The sequence below is a fragment of the Phlebotomus papatasi genome, chromosome 2 (assembly GCF_024763615.1).
Source record: "Phlebotomus papatasi isolate M1 chromosome 2, Ppap_2.1, whole genome shotgun sequence".
Classification (NCBI taxonomy): domain Eukaryota; kingdom Metazoa; phylum Arthropoda; class Insecta; order Diptera; family Psychodidae; genus Phlebotomus; species Phlebotomus papatasi.
Window position 1 is genome coordinate 90859630 of NC_077223.1, and position 22259 is coordinate 90881888.

The 22259-nt window shown below is 35.0% G+C and overlaps 1 protein-coding gene across 5 annotated transcripts in view; it reads right to left on the reverse strand.

Annotated features, from left to right (window-relative positions):
- The window catches only part of LOC129802374 (ecdysone-induced protein 74EF), a 337693-nt gene that overhangs the window by 86300 nt on the left and 229134 nt on the right, over positions 1 to 22259 (reverse strand). The window contains exon 1 of one of the 5 annotated variants that reach the window (XM_055848137.1): positions 931 to 3648. The exons of the other annotated variants lie outside the window; for them this stretch is intronic. Within the exon in view, the coding sequence (XP_055704112.1) occupies positions 931 to 1426 (496 nt within the window). The 5' untranslated portion in view covers positions 1427 to 3648. Of the gene's footprint in view, positions 1 to 930; positions 3649 to 22259 lie in introns of those variants that run through there. 5 annotated transcript variants of the gene reach the window in all.

Here is a 22259-nt window from a genome sequence, read left to right on the forward strand (position 1 = left end):
GGCACTAGTGCGATAAACGGTGAGCAAAAAAACTGAACGATTAATTTCTCTTAGTTTTTTTTGCTTACTATTTATCGAATTTTCATTTTATTTCTTCAATTTTCTTGTATTATTTTCACCTATTGCCACCGAGTATGAGATAAGGTAATACGGTAATGAAAAATTTGCGTAAGAATTGCAATGAAAATGCGTAAATTAACGAAATACGGTGAGCATTTTACTCTCAATGTGATTCTACCCTAAAGGTGTAAAATTTCAGAATCAACTTAACGAAGTGATTTCAACATCAAATTGCAATTTCAATACAATTCCTTTGGATGTTTCATAAATTTACAAACTTAACGAAAAATAAGACATTTTTGTCATATTAAAAAATTGAAAATTGAAGATTAATAAGACAATTTTTAAAACAACAATGATCTTTTTTAAACCAACCACTTTGGATTTCTCCAAGTGTAACTGATGTTCATGGCAAGAAAAGGGCGGGATAGCTACTGTTTGAGTGTCTTGTGACATTTTCTCACTCATCCGGGCTGAATCAGCGGGAGTTTCTCAATCAATTCGATCACAAATCCCTTTACAAATCCTTAACGAAAAAAAACCAACCCGGTGATTGCAGTACTTGACCTACTTTTGCAGTACAACACCCAAAAAATCAAACCCTTATATACCGTTTCATCTTCGTTTTGAACTAGGAAAAAAATATGATGCATTTGGCCCTCCTCGAGCCAAAATTACACACCATCATTTCCCAATCGATACCACTTTCACCCAAAAAAAAAGGGGATGTGTGGATTGTACACCTTTTTCATGGACAAATACCTCCAAGATATTGCAACGGAAAATTTTTCCAAGAACCCCTTATGATGGGAACTGGGTCACGCAATGGGACTTTTTATTTTCTCTTGATATGGTGAAGTGTGGACTTACAGTATCGCTTCATGAGACTCTTTTTGTAGGCTCTGCCCTCGCGACGATCTTCTCCGGGTCCGCCGGAATCATCTGAGTCAGTTCCCGGATCCTGACGATCCCTCCTTCGGTCTGAGTACTTGAGGGAGAGATCCAATGGCATATCATCATCATCCTCATTCCCGTACTCTGGGTCAGCTTTGACCAGTACATAGCGCCTCTCAATGCGCTCCTCTGCCGGTGGCTCGGGATCTTGAGTTCTGGGATCCTGAGCCTCATCGGTTCGAGCCGGTGGGTTTCGCTGTGGCGAAGCTGGTGGTTCGAGTTTGACGGGTGTTTGGGGCTGTGATGGAGCCTTGTACTGTGGACTTGGGGTCTTTCTCAGCCAGGCAGAGTCTGTGGCTGTGGGTGATGGTGAGGTCCCGGCCCTACTTGTTGGCAGGACAGGTGATGTAGCCGGTGAGATGGGTGGCTGTCCAGCCACAAAATGTGGCGAAATATGCTGCAGCATCATCATCTTCTTCGTCACACACAATTAAACCCACTCAAGAGTCACAAAAAAAATTCACAAAGTTCTCTTTCTTTTAGTCTCTAGATTGATGTCCTCCTTAGACCCTTATCCTCCGTGCTGGACACTCAATCAATTCAACTGTCTCTTTTGAGAACATATTGATCTATTTTTCAAGTTCACTATTCCCAGCACTATCTACAAAGCACTTTTTATGCCCCACTTGATGCAACAGTTTAATGTTCCAAGCACTTTATTTACTTCGAATTTATTCTCTGATTAGATACTTCCGTTCTCACTCAAAACTTTTTATATATATTTTTTTTAATTATAATTCCTTTTCTGAAAATTCGCCCTGAGATTTCTCATAAACTTCCAACACTTTTTTTTGTTTTTTCCACAAAAAGAAAATTATCATTCCATTCCAGTTTTTTCTACACTTGAACCATTCCTATTGATAGGGATTTTGTAGTGTTTAGTGCCCTATCGCAATCTTGTCATCTATCTAAAAATTGTGTTTCTACTTCTTTTGTACTATCAGTTTCACTTTCGATTTCAATTTGTCACGCCGACTTCTGTTCACATGGATTTTCTCAGTAGGTCCAGTCCACAAATTCCCAATTGCGGTATCCCGATTCCACTGATTTAGTCCTCACACTTTTTGGCGGGCTTTTGTTTTTTTGAAAGTTATCTCGTGCGAGGAAGCACAAACACAAATGGTTATCTTTAACGACTTGGATTGTCGCTTTCCTTATAACACTTGCAATTAAGTGAGAAGTGTTATTTTAATGCTGATAAAGTAGCAAGAACCAAAATGACACAATCTGCACTTTGCGCACCGTGAGGTAGACAAAAGTTCATTAAGGATTATCCTCTAAGTTCTACCGAAATCAAAGAATCCGGTACTTTTCACTTTCAATGAAATCTTACTTTTTTTTTGTAAAGATTCCCTTCGAAGGACCACTAATTCTTAATCTCGTTTCAAAGAGATCTTAAATATTGTGAGAGATAGTCACAGGATTAATTGTTTCACTTTTGATCTTAAAAGCTTTTTTTTTATTTTGGGGGGACTTGAGAAACAGGCTAAATACCGGAACACCTCACAACGGTCGTGAACGCGTGCTTGCCCGATCCGCTCTCGAGTCGGAATGACGAAACCATCGAAGAAATGACAGCCACGAACCGACCTTCCTCTACTTTCCACTAACACTGGTGCGCGCTCTCGGACTGCTGCGACTCGTCTCTGGCATAGAGAGAAACCCCAGAAGGCAGGAACTCTCAGCTGCTGCTGCGGCTTCTGAGTTCCTCTCTGCCACACTCCGTGAGTCGCTTCATCTGCCATCCCATTCACTCCAACACCAGACACCCAGAAGGAACTCACACAATTTGCACCGTGTTGTCTACCTCGCGCTCTCTCACCGTCTGCTTCTCTCTCCCATAATCACTCTCTCACTCTCCCGTCGACCTATCAATGTATGCGTGTGGAAGCTCAATGGGGAGTACTTTGAGGTATTTTGCAACATTTTCACCAATCACCAAATCACAGATTCCACACGGCAATTTTCTCAGCAATCCCAACATGACTCGGCTGGAAAATCCTCCGTTGCGCCCCCCCCCTCCCTACCTGCTCCTGCGGAAAAACCTTCCGGAAGGGCAACACCGAAAAATCCCAGACAGTCAAATGACTTGCTCAGTCCTTCCCATGAAAATTCATCTGATTTTCCCTCCAGAGAGTCACGTTCTGCTGAGAAAATCAACTTGCAATAGCCGAAGCGACGAGGAATCACAAAAAGATCCTTTCCACAGCTTCATTAGTATTCCGTTCGTGGCGCTGCTGCAGAGTGACTCACAGAGCTTTCTCGCTACAAAGTCTCCGCACCTCCCCAATGTGACGCGACTCTCACTCTCGGTCAGAATGTCTTCGGGGAGAATTTATTTTCAGTCAAACATTCACACTAATTGCCGGCAAACCGGTAGCTGAATTATCGCTAATTGTTGGAGTGTTCATTGTGAAATGGGATACTTCCTCTCACAATATTTCCCGATGAATTTTATTTAGTTAAGTACTAAGGCATTAGCATGAGCCACAGATATGAATCTCAGATGCAATTTTGGGGCATGTGAATGTGATAAGCTAAAAGAGGTATTCAAATTGAGAAAAAAAAACACGAAAGTAATTGATCATTTCATTTATAATAATTAGAAGTATTCCGATGATTTAAAACGGATTCACACTCAGGGCACTTCTATTACAGAACGATCCCTTGAGCATTTACCCTTGACCCTTTGCTTACTCTTTCGAAGATCTAATGCCCTAGACACACTTACGACTTTAGCCGAGAGACTGCTTAACGTAATTATAATCAAAATAATTATCAGGTTACACTTCTATAATTTCTAACTAATCCTAATGGTTGTCAAATCACTATTTTGATCATAATTACGTTAGTATTTTCCTTGCAAAGTTTACTTAGAGTAGATTAGCCTAATTCAGAACTATATATTTCAAATAGAAATTCGATTTATTTGGCAGGCAAACAATCAAATAATATGATTGTATCATAGATAATAAAAATATAGTACATTGCTTATTAAGGGAAAATTCGGTATTCTATAAATAATTCCCATTTAGAACAGGTTCTGGACTAGGCTATTCCAGCGTAAAAGAGTTTTAAAGAACACTTGATTTCTATAATGCATTATTTAGTACAGAAATTAGAACTCAATTTCCTTAAAAAAAATTTGTTTAGTTTTCCACCTAATTCCTAATGCCGGCTTTAGAATGGAGGATTTAGCCCGTTCCCGAAGGTCTCACAAATCCAAATAACAAGCAGTTTCATTGATTTTTTAAAATCTAACGGAGCATTTTCCTCTAATATCCAATCCTAAACAACGATTTCCTAAAAAAATCATACTTGATGAGAAATTAGAGGAGTTAATCCAGATGGCTAAGCTTTAGGTCTGAAGCCCGCCTAATAGAATTTTCCGTTTAAAAAGTTTTCTTTTTCATTTTTTTTAAATTTAGTACAAGATTTTGGAATTATTTAGTAGAGATTAAATAGAGCGTACATTTATTGGTTGATTTTATATAAATATAAATAATAAATTGATTAATAATATTTTGAAAAATTTGAACTAATCATTTCATCGCAAAGTTTTTCTTCTGTATAAGTATAAAAAATAGTATAGTAGTACTAAAATTAGTACGATAGTAGTAGAATTGCTTCTGAGATTTTCTTCTTATGGTCACTACCGGTAAAGAAAATAGTATTTCACTTTTATTACCACAAAGAATAAGTACGAGATCAGTAGGACACCTGCTCATGTGATACCTAAAAAACTAGCAATTAACCCGACATTTAAAGTCTTATTAAATGGTATTAAACAGGTACTAAAAAGATTAATCTATATGTTAACCATATAAAAAATTGAGAACAATTTTCTTCATGGTTCTAAATGGTTATAAAAATGTTCGAATGTTCTTTTAGAGTAAGAAAAATTTGAACTAAAATGTTAATTATTTAAAATTGAATATAAAAAAAAACAATAAAAATTAAAAATAGAAATTATTTTTAAATCATTACACAGGGAGAATAGGTTTCAAAATTTCAGTAAGAAATATTTTAAAGATTTTTGGCAAAGATTTCTATTTTAGCTGAGATGTTTTAGTACAAAGATTATAAATGGGAAACGCATATTGTTTTACAATGCTAGTTATCTGCTGCTGTCGTTTAATTTCTAAGCAAATGTATACATAAAAATATCAAAAGCTATTATTCGAAACTTCTAAGAACAGTACTAAACTGTACTAAAAAGATGTACTAATACAAAGTAAGGAATTCCAGGGTTAAAATAATTCTCGATTCATTTATGCTCATTCGTTAAGCTTAAAAAGATCATTCCAAGTTCAGTAATCTCAATTCGATGATGTACTAAATTACGTAATAAATCAAGACTTAACATTTAGGTTATTAACCCAACCTCTTGTCAATGTTCTAAAAATTATTTCTATGGAAAAATTCTCACCAAGGGCTAAACATACTAAAACAAATCACAAACCAGCACGGTTAGAAACTCAATTCCATCAAATTGTCTGCCAACACTAACGACTAATCAAAATATTATCGTGAATTTCATGGTGGAATATAAAAGGTGGTTTTCCCCAAGAATTACACATCAGAAAAAAAAGTGGGTGAGAAAAAACACATAACAAAATTAATAAATCACAGCAATTTCCTCCAAAAATTGTTCATTCTGTCGGGCATTGGCTATCAATGGAGTCATTCCTCCTGATCATGACATCTTGACGGAATGATTGTGTCACAAATTGTGATGAATTTATCAATCTCACTGTCATCATCCACAACTACCGCGTTGTTATTTTTGAAAATTAGGTTTTTTTTGGGGGATTTTACGAAACCAGGAAAAGCTAATTTTATGATCTACAAGATGGCTGTTTAACAGATAAATTGAGTCTGTGACAGTATCTTTTCGTTGACTTTAACGATCGTTCAAGACCTAAATATTGGCGGGGTGTGACATTATTGTGAATTAAAATGCGGAAATGTGACTCTTGGGATGAATCACGCATTTTGTTTGTGTTTGAGATGAGAATCAGCCACTTAAGAAATGGTATTTTTGTGGTGAAATGATGATACGTGAAAATCAGAGATCACCGTCACTTTCCTTGCCTCGATCTTCGTGTTTGGCAAAAGAGTGAAAAATTCGTTTATAACTTTCCTTCAGCCAATTTTTCCCCACATCGCGTTCCTTGCTTCTTATTTTTCTTCCAAACCACAAACAACTTCCATATGAAACCGTCCAGCATCAGCAAGCACGTGAATTTCTCACTCTCTCCTGGGCTATAAACACTGTTGCACATAATGCAGAATTGTGGAAAGTGTCGATCATTTTAATTAACAAGATCAATAATAGCTACTTTTTATCTCACTCGCACACACAAAAAAACCTCCCAGGCAATTCATCGATTCAGTGAGTGTGGAAAAAACGAAAAGATAAAGCTAAGTAAAAAAAAATGTGCAAGAGATTTTCTTCATATAGCTTGTGACCCAATTTAGCCCCAAAACGATTACCAGTATCGATGATTATCATAAACAGGCAGGGAGAGTTTACTTCTGTGTTTGTGTACTTGGAGAAAATGAGATTCTCTTTCTTTTGCGCGCCACACGATCATCAAATGTGGCCACCAGGCAAGTAAGAAATCTGCCTTTTTGCATCTCATGGCGTGTGTGAACGCAACGATTCACTTGTAATTGCAACTCTTCATTATTGTTTGTGCAAGAGGAACACAAAGAGAGAGAGAGATCGTACATCACATGCATAAGATCACCATCTTCTCTGCATCAATGGATCGCTCAGATAAATATTCTGTCAACCATCTTTTACGTGGCGTCCAAAATGGTGGATTAACGGTTATTATTTTCAAATTTAAATCTGTGATTTCGATGAGTTGATTAAAGCAGCTGTGAGTGGAAGGGCGTTTTAGCATTCGTGATCGGTTAACCGATTCGATCAGTCTGATCAGATAGGGGAAAGTGGGGCACCTTTGAGTTGGGGCAGCTTTGAAATTGGACTTTTTCCCTTATTTTCAAGTGGTATTGAACATTATCATGATATAATTTAGCTTCACAATGGATTTTATGACCAAATCGTATCAAAATAAGGACCACCATCATCTAAAAATAAGAGAAAAATGCCCAATTTTAAAGCTACCCTAATAAAAAGGTGCCCCACTTCCCTCTGTCTTGATTGGTGGATTATTGCCGGAGTTGACTGTAGTATACGCCCTGATCTCTGATCTTACGAATTATTCTCGTATCGGCATACCAGGAAGAAGTGGGGCACCTTTGAATTGTGGCATCTTTAAAAATGGGCTTTTTCTCCTATTTTCAAATGAAATTGGACCTTACCAAACCAATTGCAAGGCTAAATTACACCATGATAGGCCTCAAATCTTTTTAAAAATAAGAGGAAAAAGTCTATTTTCAGGGGTATCTCAATTCAAAAGTGCCCTACTTTCCCTCATATAAGATCCTGTCAGTCCGGATCAAAGGGTTATTCATGTTGGAAATACTTCATTGTCCGCCAGAATCCACAGTATCCATGAAATCAATTGTAGAATCCTTAGAATCAAATGGAGTGCGCAGCCTTAAGTAGCTCTAAACTCGCCTACGATTGATTCATGGATAACCGAGAATTTCCATTCGGCTGACATAGCATAACAGAATATTGACATAAATTTTCGACTTTATGGTTACTCCCTTGGTATCAGCTTATTAGTCTGAAACATAGATCCTCAGCAACCAAAATTGCAAAACCTTAGATGCATTTAAAATATGGATTCTCTAACGGATTTTCGGTCCAGTAAGTCAGGAACTATGATTCCGAAACCAAAAGTGTAGAACGGTTATCTATATGTATCCTTTATCGTTGTGGTATAAATGGTATAAAGCTGCTGGTAGGTAAAGAGAGGGTAATTCAGCCTCTGATAGATCAGAGTGAAGCATAATAGGTTCAAATGGCGACATGTCTTGAACGCAACGTTTTATTGGAGATCCTTCCTTTGTAATTGTAGGGTGAAAGGAACGTCTATTGACACTTTAAGAACTCGTGTCAGTACCTATTGACACCCTACTCTGTACCATTTTGGATATGAAATTTGAACATCTCTGTTTATAGTAAAAGGTATATTACAGAAAAAACGTTATTATACTTATATTTTACTAGATACATTAAATAATTTTCAACATTTTGGCCAAAGTGTCAATAGGGGTTCCCTGTCGAACAGACGTTCCTCCGACCCTACTTCTTCTAAGTTTTGTTCTAGATTTATGGGCAATCTTATACTTCCAAATTGAAAATGCATTTGAACGATTTACATTTTTTAAATAGCCTCCGGTTTAATATGATTATCTTACACGGAACTTCTGCATCAGTAAGCTAATGCTTAAGGATTATTTTTTTAATACAGAGCGGTCTCCCAATTGATTTTTCGGACCTGATTTTCGTTTTGTCACTCTTAAGTCAAATAAAACTTGTTGGTTTTGGTTGATTGAGAAGAGATATACAAACATTACAGGGGAGCCTAGGAAGTTTCCTCTTGCTAAGATCATAACCACACTTTATTCACAGACAAAACAAGAAAACTGGAATTTATAAGCGCTAATGCTGATCAAAAACGAGGAAGATAAATATAGATCCATTAAAAACGATTTAAATTTTGAAATTTGCAGTGGTCTCGCCTCACTTTGGAATCTAGATTAAGATCAGGATGCGTAATCTTAAAAGTAAGGTTAGAAATACAAAGATTCATTATTTGATTAATCCAGATGAAGAACAAAGACAAATATCCTGAAAACAGTGATTCTAAAATTTTGGTGACAAGGTTTTTTAACCTAAAATTTCGTGTAGACCTTATCTTGTAAATGTGTTATTCGATTTGGAATACCATACATTTTATAAAAGGTGTTATCATAACCATCATAACCATTAAATTCTAACTTCACTGTCAAATTTGACGTATACTGAGTTGCTTCTGTTTCGTTAAAAATGTTCGTTAAAGAATTTTGAAGTAATCGCTCGCACATCCTAGCGAGCACAGCAGCGTTTTCAGCATATTTTTGCTCAGTCGATTAGCTGACCGATTGGCAGTTTTCGAATAAAACGTGCTAAAAAAACATATGGAATTGGAACAGAATTCAGCTGAAAATGTATATGTTTTCAGCTGAATTGACATTGGTTCATCAAAATTCGTCAAAATGCTCCATTTTGACGAAAATTTCTCACATTGTGAATAGGTTATAAAGACAAGATTATTGCATTCTGGAAACATTGCATTTAACCTCAATAACCTCAATGTTTCGTAGTTTCAAAATTTTGCCATTCAAACTTCAATATGGACTTGTTTACCTTGTCAATATTGAAATGTCATATTGACTTCTAAGCTGTTGGGCAAGCTAGGCTTGATGAATTTGGACGTTAGAAAGTAAAATATCGCCAATTTTGAATGATACAATCGAAATATTAAAAGAAACCACTTGGAAATCTATTATAATTCAGAAAACAAAAAATTTCTTCAAAGATTTAATGAAACATAACCTCACTTTTTACAAAATCTTAACCTTACTTTAGCTAATTATTTTCTGTAATTTTCATCTGAATTTTATGGTAGTTTCTTGAATTTTTATGAGAGTTTGATCTCAATTCAGTAGGAATTTTGAACGAAGTCGTTAAAAAGTAATATCTCCGTCAAAATGACTCAAATTTTAATGCTTCACTGCATCATATAATTACCGTGAAGCGTATCTTATATTTCTATGCTCAATGATGCTGAATTAATATAAGAAGAAATCTTGGTGTAAAACTGTCATTCTTGTACGTGATGATCTTGAGGTATAATTTTTCGTCTTTTGCAGTAGAAGATCACTCCTGGTATCTGCGCGGTTTATTTTGCAAATACAATTTTTTTCCAGCATAAACACAATTAAAATTGAAAGCTCATCAAATGCATTCGATCGCGTAGATTTCATTTTCTAAAAAAAAAGAGCTCTATACATTTTTTTTATCATCTCATGTGTGGTATGAAGAAAAAAAATAATTGTAGTGCAATTATTTGTTCTGCTTTTTGCATCGGCATTTCTCATAGCTCCATGCATTTCATTTTATATATACATGACGCTTTATAATAATATACAGAAACGAGTATTGGCGGGAAATCATCATTTTTCATTTCACTTGCTCCAATTTTCATTTGCGAGAGGAATTGACTTTCTTCGTACATCTCTTCTATGAGATTTCAAACAAGTTTCAATTATGATCACATGTTAATTTATATGTATCTCATCCATTGCAATATTCCCAAGAAGACTCTTGCATTTTACTTTTTATATACTCTCGTTGTGTCTCTCAATTTCTTTATCACCATTTTCCCCGCATGCATAATGTACATCTTTTCAGGCAAAACCCATTTTCTATTGCAGTATCACATAGCAAAAAAAAATAAAAATAAAAATAAAAAGATTTTAAAATCTCACTGCAGAATTGGAAATCCTCACCGTGTATTTTTCACACACTTAACTCATTTTTTTCCAAGCAGAAAAATAAAATTCATTGATAACGAGAATTTCGTAAGAACTATCGACATTGGAAACATGTTTGTATTTTTTTTTATTTCTTCCCTCCATTCAATTATTCTCCGATGTTAGACAATTTTATATATTTTTTCCACAATACTGAATTTCTCGATTAAATGACATTGAGGAGCGATATAAAAAATACGATCACCGTGCAACGATCATTCACACCGGAGATTTCAAATGAATTTCAAATTATAATGTGATTTTCTGAATTTTTATTTCAGTTAGTCGTTATTGAAATATTAAGTGATCTTGCTACTTGTTGTATTTCTCTCAAATTTGCAATCAATAGCCCCTGTTACGTCATTTTGGTACTACAAGTGATCATGATCGCGAGAGAAAGTTTATATTATTTAGAATATCAATGATATAATCGATATCCTTCATCTTGGATTTTGAACTCTGAGCAAGACAATTACTAGGTTTTCCTGTGACTACAGATTGCGATCACGATCGAATGATCTAGAATTTAGAAGATCTACAAAGAAACTGAAAAGCGATTGACAAGATTGAGCGAGGCATAGAAGAGCATAGAAAACTGATCAAAATTGAATGAAATAAATTTGAATAAAGACCGTTGGTATGACATCTTTGATGCGGCGTTTTATGACAGTATTGACAATGAGGTTAGGAGTTATTTAACATTGTTGTATTTCTCTTAAATTTGCAATCAATAGCTCCTGTTACGTCATTTCAGTACTAAAGTGATCATGATCAAGAGAGAAAGTTTATATTATTTAGAATATCAATGATATAATCGATATCCTTCATCTTGGATTTTGAACTCTGAGCAAGACAATTACTAGGTTTTCCTGTGACTACAGATTGCGATCACGATCGAGTGATCTAGAATTTAGAAGATCTACAAAGAAACTGAAAAGCGATTGACAAGATTGAGCGAGGCATAGAAGAGCATAGAAAACTGATCAAAATTGAATGAAATAAATTTGAATAAAGACCGTTGGTATGACATCTTTGATGCGGCGTTTTATGACAGTATTGACAATGAGGTTAGGAGTTATTTAACATTGTTGTATTTCTCTTAAATTTGCAATCAATAGCTCCTGTTACGTCATTTCAGTACTAAAGTGATCATGATCAAGAGAGAAAGTTCATATCATTTAGTAGATCAATGATATAATCGTTATCCTTCATTTTGGATTTTGAACTCTGAGAGAATTGTTGGGTTTCCCAATGACTACCAGATTGCGATCACGATCGAATGATTTAGAATTTATATGATCCAGCGATTAACCAGATTGAAAAAGGCATATGTAAACTTCGAAATCTATTCAAAATCGGAAGAAATAAATTTGAATAAAGACCGTTGATTTGACATCTTTGACACAATGCTTTATAACAGTTTGTTTGAGAAAAAGGTTAGGATTTTATCGTTGATAAAATGCTTGATATTCAAATTGGATTCTAGATATTAAAATATCTAGATTGATTATGAACATTTCAAAAATTTTCTTATGATTGTTTTATTAAAAATTGAAGTAAATGAAGATTGAGAATCCTAACCTAAAAATAAAACGCCAGCACCCTAGGAAAAATCAAAAATATTCTTTGAATCCTTAATTTATTTATTCAGAATTATAATACTTTAATATGAAACAAAACAATTAGAGAAAATCGACACAAGGATATGACAGAACGAAATCGCACTCAATATAATTTTTGACAGCCATTTGACATTTTATATCCCTTTGAATTTAAAATTCAAATATACAATCCGATCCAAAAAGTTTCAGTAAATACCATTCCAATATCAATACCACCAAACCAGCTTTATCATTGATATCAAAAGAAATAAAATTGGGAAGCATTCCGTGTGTATAATCTCAGTGAATTTCCACAGAATATAAAACGAAGACGAGGAGGGAAGAGGATGTATCTTCGAAGAAAAAAAAAAGTCCCAACACTTGAGACATTTGGTGTTATCATATTGAGAAACATTGTATAAAGATAGAGAGAATAGTTGAACGTTTTATAAATAATAAACGTGTAGCCTAGACCTAGAAAGGGAATTTCAATTCTAGTTGCTGCCTGGCATTATGTCATCAGTGCCTGGCATCGTCATCTTTTGCTGTTTCTCTTTTTCATTGGCACACAACTGCATCAAATGGCGCTGAAGATACTGCATTTTGCCCATACAATTCTATTAATATAACTAAACCGATGTTTGTGTGGAAAGTGAAGTTTAGAGACTCTGCATTGGCAATTGCATTGTGCTCCATGAATGTCAGAATGCATGAGATGTGAGATCGAATCAGAGAAAGGGTGGGAATATCTTCATCATTGACATTATGAGGTATTTGAAAGGTGGATCATGCTTTTTGGCTATTCAAAGAAGTGTTTTAATGAACTCAAAGCGATCTTCAATAATTCTGCGAAGATCAATTCAAGTGATCTTCAGCGGAAATCCTATTGATCAATCAAAGCATATCTTAAGAATATCTTAAGGGATCGAATTAAGAGTAAAATCTTCATTACTAGCTGTTAGATCGTTCTTAAACTTTACGTGAAAGCTCTTTATCAAATTTATTTAAGTGATACTCAAATTTAAATTTAACGATCGGATCGGATGACAAATAATTAATCTTTTTCAACAAGATTTTCATGAAAGAACTAAGTTGGGTGGATAGATAAATGTGATGCTCATGGCTCACTAATATTTTGATCTATCGATTTTATGCAACGATCATGACGATTTATTGATTTTTATACAAAACATGATGAAATGACGATCTCTTAAAATTTTAAATTTAATATAGTGCGTCGTGCTTACTGATCTAGACGAAAAAAGAGTCGATTTGTCGATCTTTTCCAACTATTTTGCCGATCTCTTAATTTTTGAAATCAAATCACGATTTTTCGCAAAGGTTGTACTGAATTTTCGATATTTTATTTAAATCACATCGATTTCTTCAGATTTTTTCAGTTTATCAATCTGTCGATTACAGAAAAGATCGTATCGATTTGTCGAGATTTTCCAGAAACCTTTCCTATCAGGGGCACATAGCGTCTTTCCCTCAATTCTTATGTTCACTTTCAAGGATGAGTGATAGAAGATGAGTAACCAATCCCAGTGGGATATCACGAGCCTGAGGCTAACGAACAGGGGATCTGATCCTTCTAGGGAATGTTGGGCGAGGGACTAATAACCCCTCCTCGTAAAAGAAATATTGTTACGAAAACTCGTAAGGAACCTTGGATAAGGCGGAATCTACAGCAATGACCTATGCTACGTGCTGGAAGAAACTGGTGGAGTGTGCCAGTACTGGAAGGGCTTAGTGGGAGAAGCCCGGTTCCTTAAACGGACGTTGCAGCTACCTAAGTAAGTTCTTACCAAACGATTTTTAACTTGAAATCATTTTGTCGATTTACTGCTCTTGGTTTACTACAAGAAAAACTTATTCACCCGTTGAACTCAGTAAACAAACTATCAATATCAAGCGCCTGGCAAGTTGGCCTTTTTTATATGGAGCTATTTGAAGCCAATTCCTAAATTGATCTCGGACTCAGCTCACAGTACTCCAAGGAAAAAATGTATTTAAACAAAAATTTAGTATATTTATTCCTCCATACGGAAAGGTATCTTATAATACGGAAGAACTTCTCACTTTTTAAATATTTAGCATTATGATCACGAGTGCAGAAAAATTCCCATACGCATTTGTATGTGAAAGTAAGAAATTGGCTTCAACTTTGAAGGCCACTCGCCGGGGACTAGATCAATATGATCGATTAGAAATAGTAAATTATTTAAAAAATAAATAAATGGAAATGATCATCTATTTAAAATTCAAAAAACAAGTATAAAGTTAGCTGATCTTGTTTCAAATGCAGTTAGTTCTGCCAATTATATTGATATTCATTATTCAATCTAGAGAGAGGGGATAACTTTGAATTGGGTACCTTTAAAATTGGTATCTTTTCTCTTAATTTTAAAAGGAGGCTTATCAAAATTTAATTTAGCTTCTCTGTCAGTTTGTCGAGCTTATCATGGTATGATCCAGTTGTATTTAATAAAAGCCCTATTTCAAAGGTACCCTAATTGAAAGGTACTCCACTACCCCGTATCTTGTTCGTAATACAAAGGAATGATCTTCGTGTGTAGTAATAGTTATTAACCGATTAGTCTCAAAGTTTCACTGCTATATCTTCATATACTTGAAAGTTTAATAAACTTATCTCGATTTAATGTGTTTTAATTTGATGGTCTTGTTCCTTAATATGCAGATGTTTTTCTAAATACGATTTTTAAGTGATTTCCTTTAATCATTTGTCTTTCAATTGTTTTTTAAACATGTCCAACCAGTACAAAAAATTATTGAGTAATAGTTCTTAGGGGATAATTGATCTGTACATAATTTTTGGTTTAAAAACGAACTTGTATTATAAGTACTTTACTTGATCTTCTTGCAAGTTCAACTAGTACGGTTTGTAGGTACTATAGATTTTGGCCTCTGGGAGATAATTTGCTATTCCACTGTTCGTAAGCCTGTCTTTAATTGTCATGCCTATGGATGCTCTTTACCGATCGGATATGGAAGATCGGATCGGTAAAGACAATCCTTAAGAGTATAATAAAGCCAGAAAATGGCGGCTCCATACAAAAACCCAAAATTAAAAGTGTATCAAGTCTTACAATTTTTAAGATATTTCTTTGAAAATTTAACTGAGGGTAGTTTTTTATATTATCTTTTAATTCTATGTTTTAATTTTTTGAAAAACGGTTTTCCTTTCGTAATATAATTTTCCAAACATTCGTATACTCCTAAAACATGCCACAAAGAGGCTGCATTATCTCCTAGAATATGAAAGATAGAGAGGTATATTTTTTTTTAATTTTGTTCGTAAAGACATGCTCTATAAAATGCCTGTTTCACTTCTTTCACTTTTCATACAAATTTTCCAAGTATTTTTCAATTGAAAATTGTCCAAAAAATGACAGTTTTCATTGCATCTTTGTACCGAGAATATAATTTTTTCCGAATAAATAATTATTTTTGTGCCAATCTACATTTCATTAGCTTTCAAATGGTACATTAGAATTGGAAAAACTCCTAACAGTTTTTTTGCAATTAAATTTTAAACAACATGCTGCAAATTGGAAATTTTCATGAGCTTTTGATAGCTTTCCGAGCTTCCGAGAAATTCTACTCAAAACTGTTCAGCAATTCGCCACAAGATAACGCGTGGATTTTTGGTCGCATTTTTCACCATGTCTTTCCTTTTCTCTCTGACCTTCAGCACGCCTGCAGTTTTTTTCGATCAGGCGGAGGAGAAAAAAAAATGCAAAACAACAAAACTCATCCACTGTGTGAGAAATCTTATGAATTACAGCTGAGCCAATTTTTATGATTTTCACGATCAGTTTTGTTCTTTCAAAAAATTGTAGAAAATCGTAAAAATTATGAATCGTCAATCATCATGGGCATTTCACAAAACCAGCTAATATCGGTGACTACAAAATATGCGGATATAATTTTTCTCGGAGAAGAAACAAAGTCAGTGATAAGCCTAAATGGGCTTATGCTATGTGTGATTCTTTCATTGCAAATTCGAATTGGGGGCAAAATCGAAGTCCAGTCCAGATGACCTGATGCTAGCTGAGATTCATTACAGGAAACCTCGAAATGCGTGCAACTCGAGGTCGTTGAAAATTGAAGAGTGCAAATTCGATTGTCAGAAATGTACAAAAATACATGTAAAACTTTAATGCCAAAATGGGTCAGAAACTATTCCGCAATCCGCGAAAAAATCCACAGCCCGGGAAAATCCACAATAAATTCTGCCGGCTGCGTAAATCCGTGAGAAATTCTTCGGTCCGCAAAAGATTCCGCAATCCGCGAGAAATTTCGCGGTTCGCGAAAATTCGTGAACGATTCCGCGATCCGAGAAAATCCGGGAGAAACACCGCGATCCACGAAAATACACGAAAAATTCCGCGGCCCACTAAAATCCACGAACACACCGCGATCCGCGAAGTTACAAAATAAACATAAAAGGAGCGAAAAAGCATAATAGTATTTCGAGATAATTCAGAAAAAACTGAGTTTTTACACATTTTTCAAAATATCTCAGGAACCGCCGATTTCTAAAAATTCGGTTGCTCATTTGCGGCATCAGGGTTTGCTCCAAATATATACTCTTTATTAGTAGGTGCGATTATGAAAGAATCGCACCTAAAAGTATAGTGTTCACGAGTTTGACGATTTCGGGAAGTTTCTTCCCCGGAAAAAAATCGACACATATAATCATTCGAGGAGAGATGGAACAGTGAGAGAGATGGACCACTTCGCCTCCTGTCTACACCTTATTCACAATCTCCACCTCATTTGGTCTATTTGTGCCCTTCAACATTCTACTGGAAACCCCCAAGTTACAGCTTTCTACCTTTAAAATTGTACGAAAAAATTAAAATTGAATTTTTTTGGATGTCTGAAAAATGGCCAAAAATATTTATTTCGTCATAAGAATACGTGTATTTGGGGGTTGAGGAGAGATGGAACTTAATAGTTTTGGCAACACTTCCGGTGTGAATTTTGATCAATGTTCTTCAAAATCTTTTCAAGTAAATCTTAGATATTATTTTCCCAAAATTTATGGTAAGATTGATTTGATACACTCAACGAAATTGCCATCGAAGTAATATGAGCCACATATTCCACAAAATAAATCATTTATACTGAAAAAATATAATAAACCCCAATAAATTCAATGAAATAGTGTTCATGTCTAAAATCACTATTCTAAATTAATAAAATAAACTAGAAATGTTTTGCTAAAATTAGGGGTGTTCCATCTCACGCGCACTTTTTTTGAGTGCCTCAAAATGCAACTTCTTTTAAATACTATTTTTCGAAGTGACTTTTTTCGTCTAAGCTTTTCTAATATTGATATTTGAAATTTAGAGTCTTCAAATGATAAACCAGTGAGATTCGTCTTTGTCTCGCATTCAAAACGCATCCGCAATATTGAATATAAAAAAGGTGTTCCATCTCTCCTCGAATTAAATCTGTATAAAAACTTGTAAAATGAAAAATGTACAAAATGGCGAAGAAAAACCGGTACATCAAAATAAATAAATAATAAAATAATGTTCCAAAAATTAGCTCGTCCACGGACACAGAAGTTTTTGGAAAAAATTTGTGCTTTCTACGAGACTCAATAAGATACCTAATATGAAAACGAATTTTTTCCGCAACGTGGCTCATCCATGAACACTGAAAATTTTCGGAACAAATTTGTACCCTCCAGGAGTAACGAAAAGATACTCAATATTAGTAACTAATTTGTTCCGAAAGTCACCATCGCAGCGAGGAAGACGTTAAATTTGTGGCATTTTTCAAGCTATAATATTTACGGTTTCACTTTTTTTAATTTGAGATTCCCGAGATTTCTTCCCCTCCTGCTACCAGCACTCGCATGTGATTTTGTAATGCACAAGTCTGTATAAAACACTGTTAAGCTGAATTTTATTTGATGTTCCTTATGAACTTTCGCCATCGAAATCCATTTCGACTGAAGTACAGACCTTAACTGTTAGACGAAACGGACGAGATCTTTTAAATTGCATTAATTTGTTCCCGATAATTGGAACTAAATGTCTATATTTGGTTCCGACTTTTAGCAACAAATTTGTACTTCTTAAGAGAGACAAAAGGATTCCCCATATTATTAACGATCTTTGTTCCAAAAATTAAATCGTCCACGGACACCGAAAATTTTTGAAACGAATATGTTACAAATGTAGGGATAGTATTTTTATGAAAAAAATCTACAAATTTGTTCCTGACAGTGGGAACAAAACAGTAGAGCGCAACAAAATTCTATTCCAACTCACAGATCAAATTTGTATAAAACGAAATCTACTGAAATTTGTAGGTATTCCACGGTATCGAAACGGTTCTAAAAGAAAACTTACCCAATTGTCACTATTCTTAACAAAACCGTGAGGAAAAATATTGGAACGAATAAATACCTTTTCTAGGTACATATTTGTCCTGTAACAAATTGTTCTTAAGAAAATTTTTACCAATATTTTGGTCAGTGTCCAAAAGTTTTTACTGTGATTGTGCAATTTGCTAACAATACTACAATTGGACTTCAGATAAAAATTAGTTATAGTTTCATAACTGGTTTATTATATGGATTCATAATCAATTATACCCTTTTCAGAATTGTAAGAAATTGCATGACCTTTGGAACTATACCAAATGTCACCCTATTCGGTTTATAAAAATACGCTCTCTAGAGCATTTTTAACCTTTGACCTTGAAAAATCTTTAATTCAACAGTATTTTCTTATATGAAATTATCACCGAGTCGGCCTCTAAAACATATTTAAAAATAAAAAAAAATCGCAGGATGCGTTTTTAAAGATTCCCAAGAAGAACACGGTTTTTGGAAAGAATGAAGGAAAAATAAAGGTCATGTTAATTATTTATTAGTTTGACCTGCCAATATTATAAAGTTTTTAAATTTCGAATCGTAAGGGATAGGGGAAAGAACTCTCCTTTCGAACGTTCATGCCTTCGAATACCGTGATTTTTCTTTTATTTTTCCTAAGAGACTTATAAATAATTATCACATAATCATAAATATTGATGATAAGCTAACTAATATTTAATAGAAATGTGTAAGTCTCTTACGAAAAATAAAAGAAAATTCACATTATTCGAAGGCATGAACATTCGAAAGGAGAGTACTTTCCCCTACCAAAAAAGGCCAAAAAATAAACCTGTTTCCCCCTATCTTTTAAATGTGTCAAATGCAATTTGTCCTTTGAAGAAATAGAAATTTTGGACTATGAAGAAAATAAAAAAAGAAATTTTGTCACTTGAAAATTTAATTTTTTTTATCAATTTTTAGAGACAAAGATATACGTAAAACATGTATGTCTCATTTTTCTCTCCTTCACAAAATCTCATAATGCATCCCAAGGCTAAAATCCGCCTTTGGGTTTTCAACCTTTTTCAATGAGTTTTTTGTGTGCTCTGGGGAGCGCTTCGCAGAAGGGTAGACAGACAGACGATGAGCGTGAACAAAAAACAGTAGAAAAAACGAGACAACTGATGGCGCGTGATGCCTCTTTTCACCACCAGGGGACATCACGGATGCTTTGAGTAGCTCCGCGAGAGCTTGAATCTGGAGCTTTTTTTTCCTTGACGATGCTCTTAATCCTAGAATTAAAACAAAGCTTAGGAGCAGCATATTGGCAATGTCACCGGTATCTACGGTTATTGTTCCAAAACCCTAATCGATAGATCTGTAAATGCAAGCTTTAATCTGGTAACCGACTCAAGGGATCTTCATCCGTAAGTTTTCATTCAAGTGATCTTCTTCCAAATATTTTTAGACAATTTCTAGGTAGTTGATTTGAAACTTATGATCGATTGATTTGAAGATAAAACTCGTTAACATTTTTGACTGATAAATGAGTCAATTTCATATCATAACTTTCAGGTCTTATTTTTAAAACGGATGATAATGTTATGTTCTTCCGTGTTCTTCACTGATTCTTCATGCCACTGATCTTCTTCCAAGTCCAATTAGAACAATTATTAGGGAATAGTTCTATAACCTCAATCGACAAATCTATAAACATCTTTAAGTAAGATTTGGTTTAGTTACTGACAGATTAATTAGGGGAAACTGGGGCACCACCAAACACGGGGTACCACCAAACACTGAGATTTTTTAATCAGATATTCGACTTCAGAAGATAAGACCTATAGGAATTTATAGGTACTGTAGGAATACTTGTCTACTGAAGGAATGGTCGAGATAGTCCAAGTAGTTTAGAAATAAAAATTTGTGTTTGGTGGTACCACGTGTTTGGTGGTGCTCCAGTTTCCTCTAACCTTAATTCAATGCTTCAGTGCTGTCTTCTTTTGTGAATCTTCATTTTACTGATCTTATTCTAAATCTATCGAGTACAAATCTCAGATAGTTGTTTTAGAATCTTAGTTGATAAGTGTCAAGATAAAATTTGTTTCAGTTTTTCCAATGATATGGGAGCTTTTATTCTAAAATAGCGTCCTAAATTTTCAGATCCCATGATCTTCTTTTGTAAGTCTTCAATTAACTGATCTTCTGTATCTATCTGGTACAGAGTTACTAGGTAATTGCTATAAAACCTTAACCTATAGATTTAGGTGTAATTCATATCAGATTAATCGTGATATTTGATCCATAATTCGATGATTGCATGTTAAATTTGCAGATGTTATACTAAATATAGGTATTTCTGCTATCTTCTTCATTTAACTGATCATCTTTAGATGAAACTAGTCAGATTTTCAAAGTGATCTCCAAGCTTTAAATCAAACACCGCAATTTCTAGCAATCGTTCAATTCCTTTCTTGCGGAAAATTCCCACAAAATAGTGACTAAAGAGACATTTTCACTGCACCCCAGTGCGAAAACAAGTGTGAATGATCATTTTGCAAAATTAAAACATGATGCAAAACACATGCAAAAAACAGCTCATTTTCCCTTGCACTACAGTGTTGGTGAAAAGGAAACATTTGTCGTTCTTTTTTTTTTGTTAATTCTACTTCTCTTGCATTTCTGTTTTTCCTCCTTCGTTTATATAACATTGGCATTGGGTCTTGCGGACAGTGCTTTGCAATTTCTTGCATTTGCCCCTCAACTGCATTTCCTTATCAAATTTATGCAGCAAACAAGCCAATTGAGGTTAGGTGGAAAAGGGGGGAGGGAGGGAAAATTGCTGGCACTGCAATTAGTTGGAAAGAGTTAAGAATTTCTTCGAAGATCCGAAAATTGGCTTGTTTTTTTTCGTTGAGGCTCGCGCGGGAAAAGTGATCACGCAAGAGTTGAGATCGCGGGAAAAGTTAGGAAGGGTGGGGGGCACGGAGGGGTTAAGGGAAGGGAGAGAAAAGAAGATGAGTAAAAATAGTTTTGAATATTTTTAGCATTTCACTCCGTTGTTTAGAGGTTAGATTATTTCGCGATTCGCAAATGTGCTGAGTTTAGAACGCATGCGTCGACTGCAGCTGTATCCGCGCGCGCACATTGAACGTTTTGCCATGGTGGGGAGAAGTGCAGCGAACTGATTCAAGGCTGCATACCATACACTGGTGATCGCGCGAGCCCCATGGAATCTATTGCAACCATGGACAGGAGAAGGCACCTAACTAGTGTCGCGATCGCGATCACCCAGAGTCTCTCAGTTTCTCCTCATTGCAAAATATCTCAGGAGAAAAAAAGAGCCCCCTCAATCGCATTTCATCTTCACATCCCATTGCGATCGCATCCCATTGACTTGGCGATCCGGCACAAATTCAAAAATTAATATATTTTCCACAGTCTCTACGATCGCTACTTCTTCTAACACATACAATAAACATGCACAGTGACGGCATTACCAACCGGGATGCTGCGCGATCGTCGATCATGCCTTTTGTTAGTCTTCTTTTTTTCTTCTTTTTTTTCTTGACTTTCCTGCGCTTCTTGGGGCAAAAAAATCGCCTGTGCTATAAAATATATTTTTGGCTAAGGCAAAAAAGAGGCATTTAAAAATATTGCACAATGGCACGGCCAAAAAATGTCAATATGGCCGATTCCGCGGCTTAATTGCAGAGGAAGCCACGATCCAGAAATAAAGATTCAACCGTAAAATAGAGACAAGTCATCAACGTCAACAGATCTCG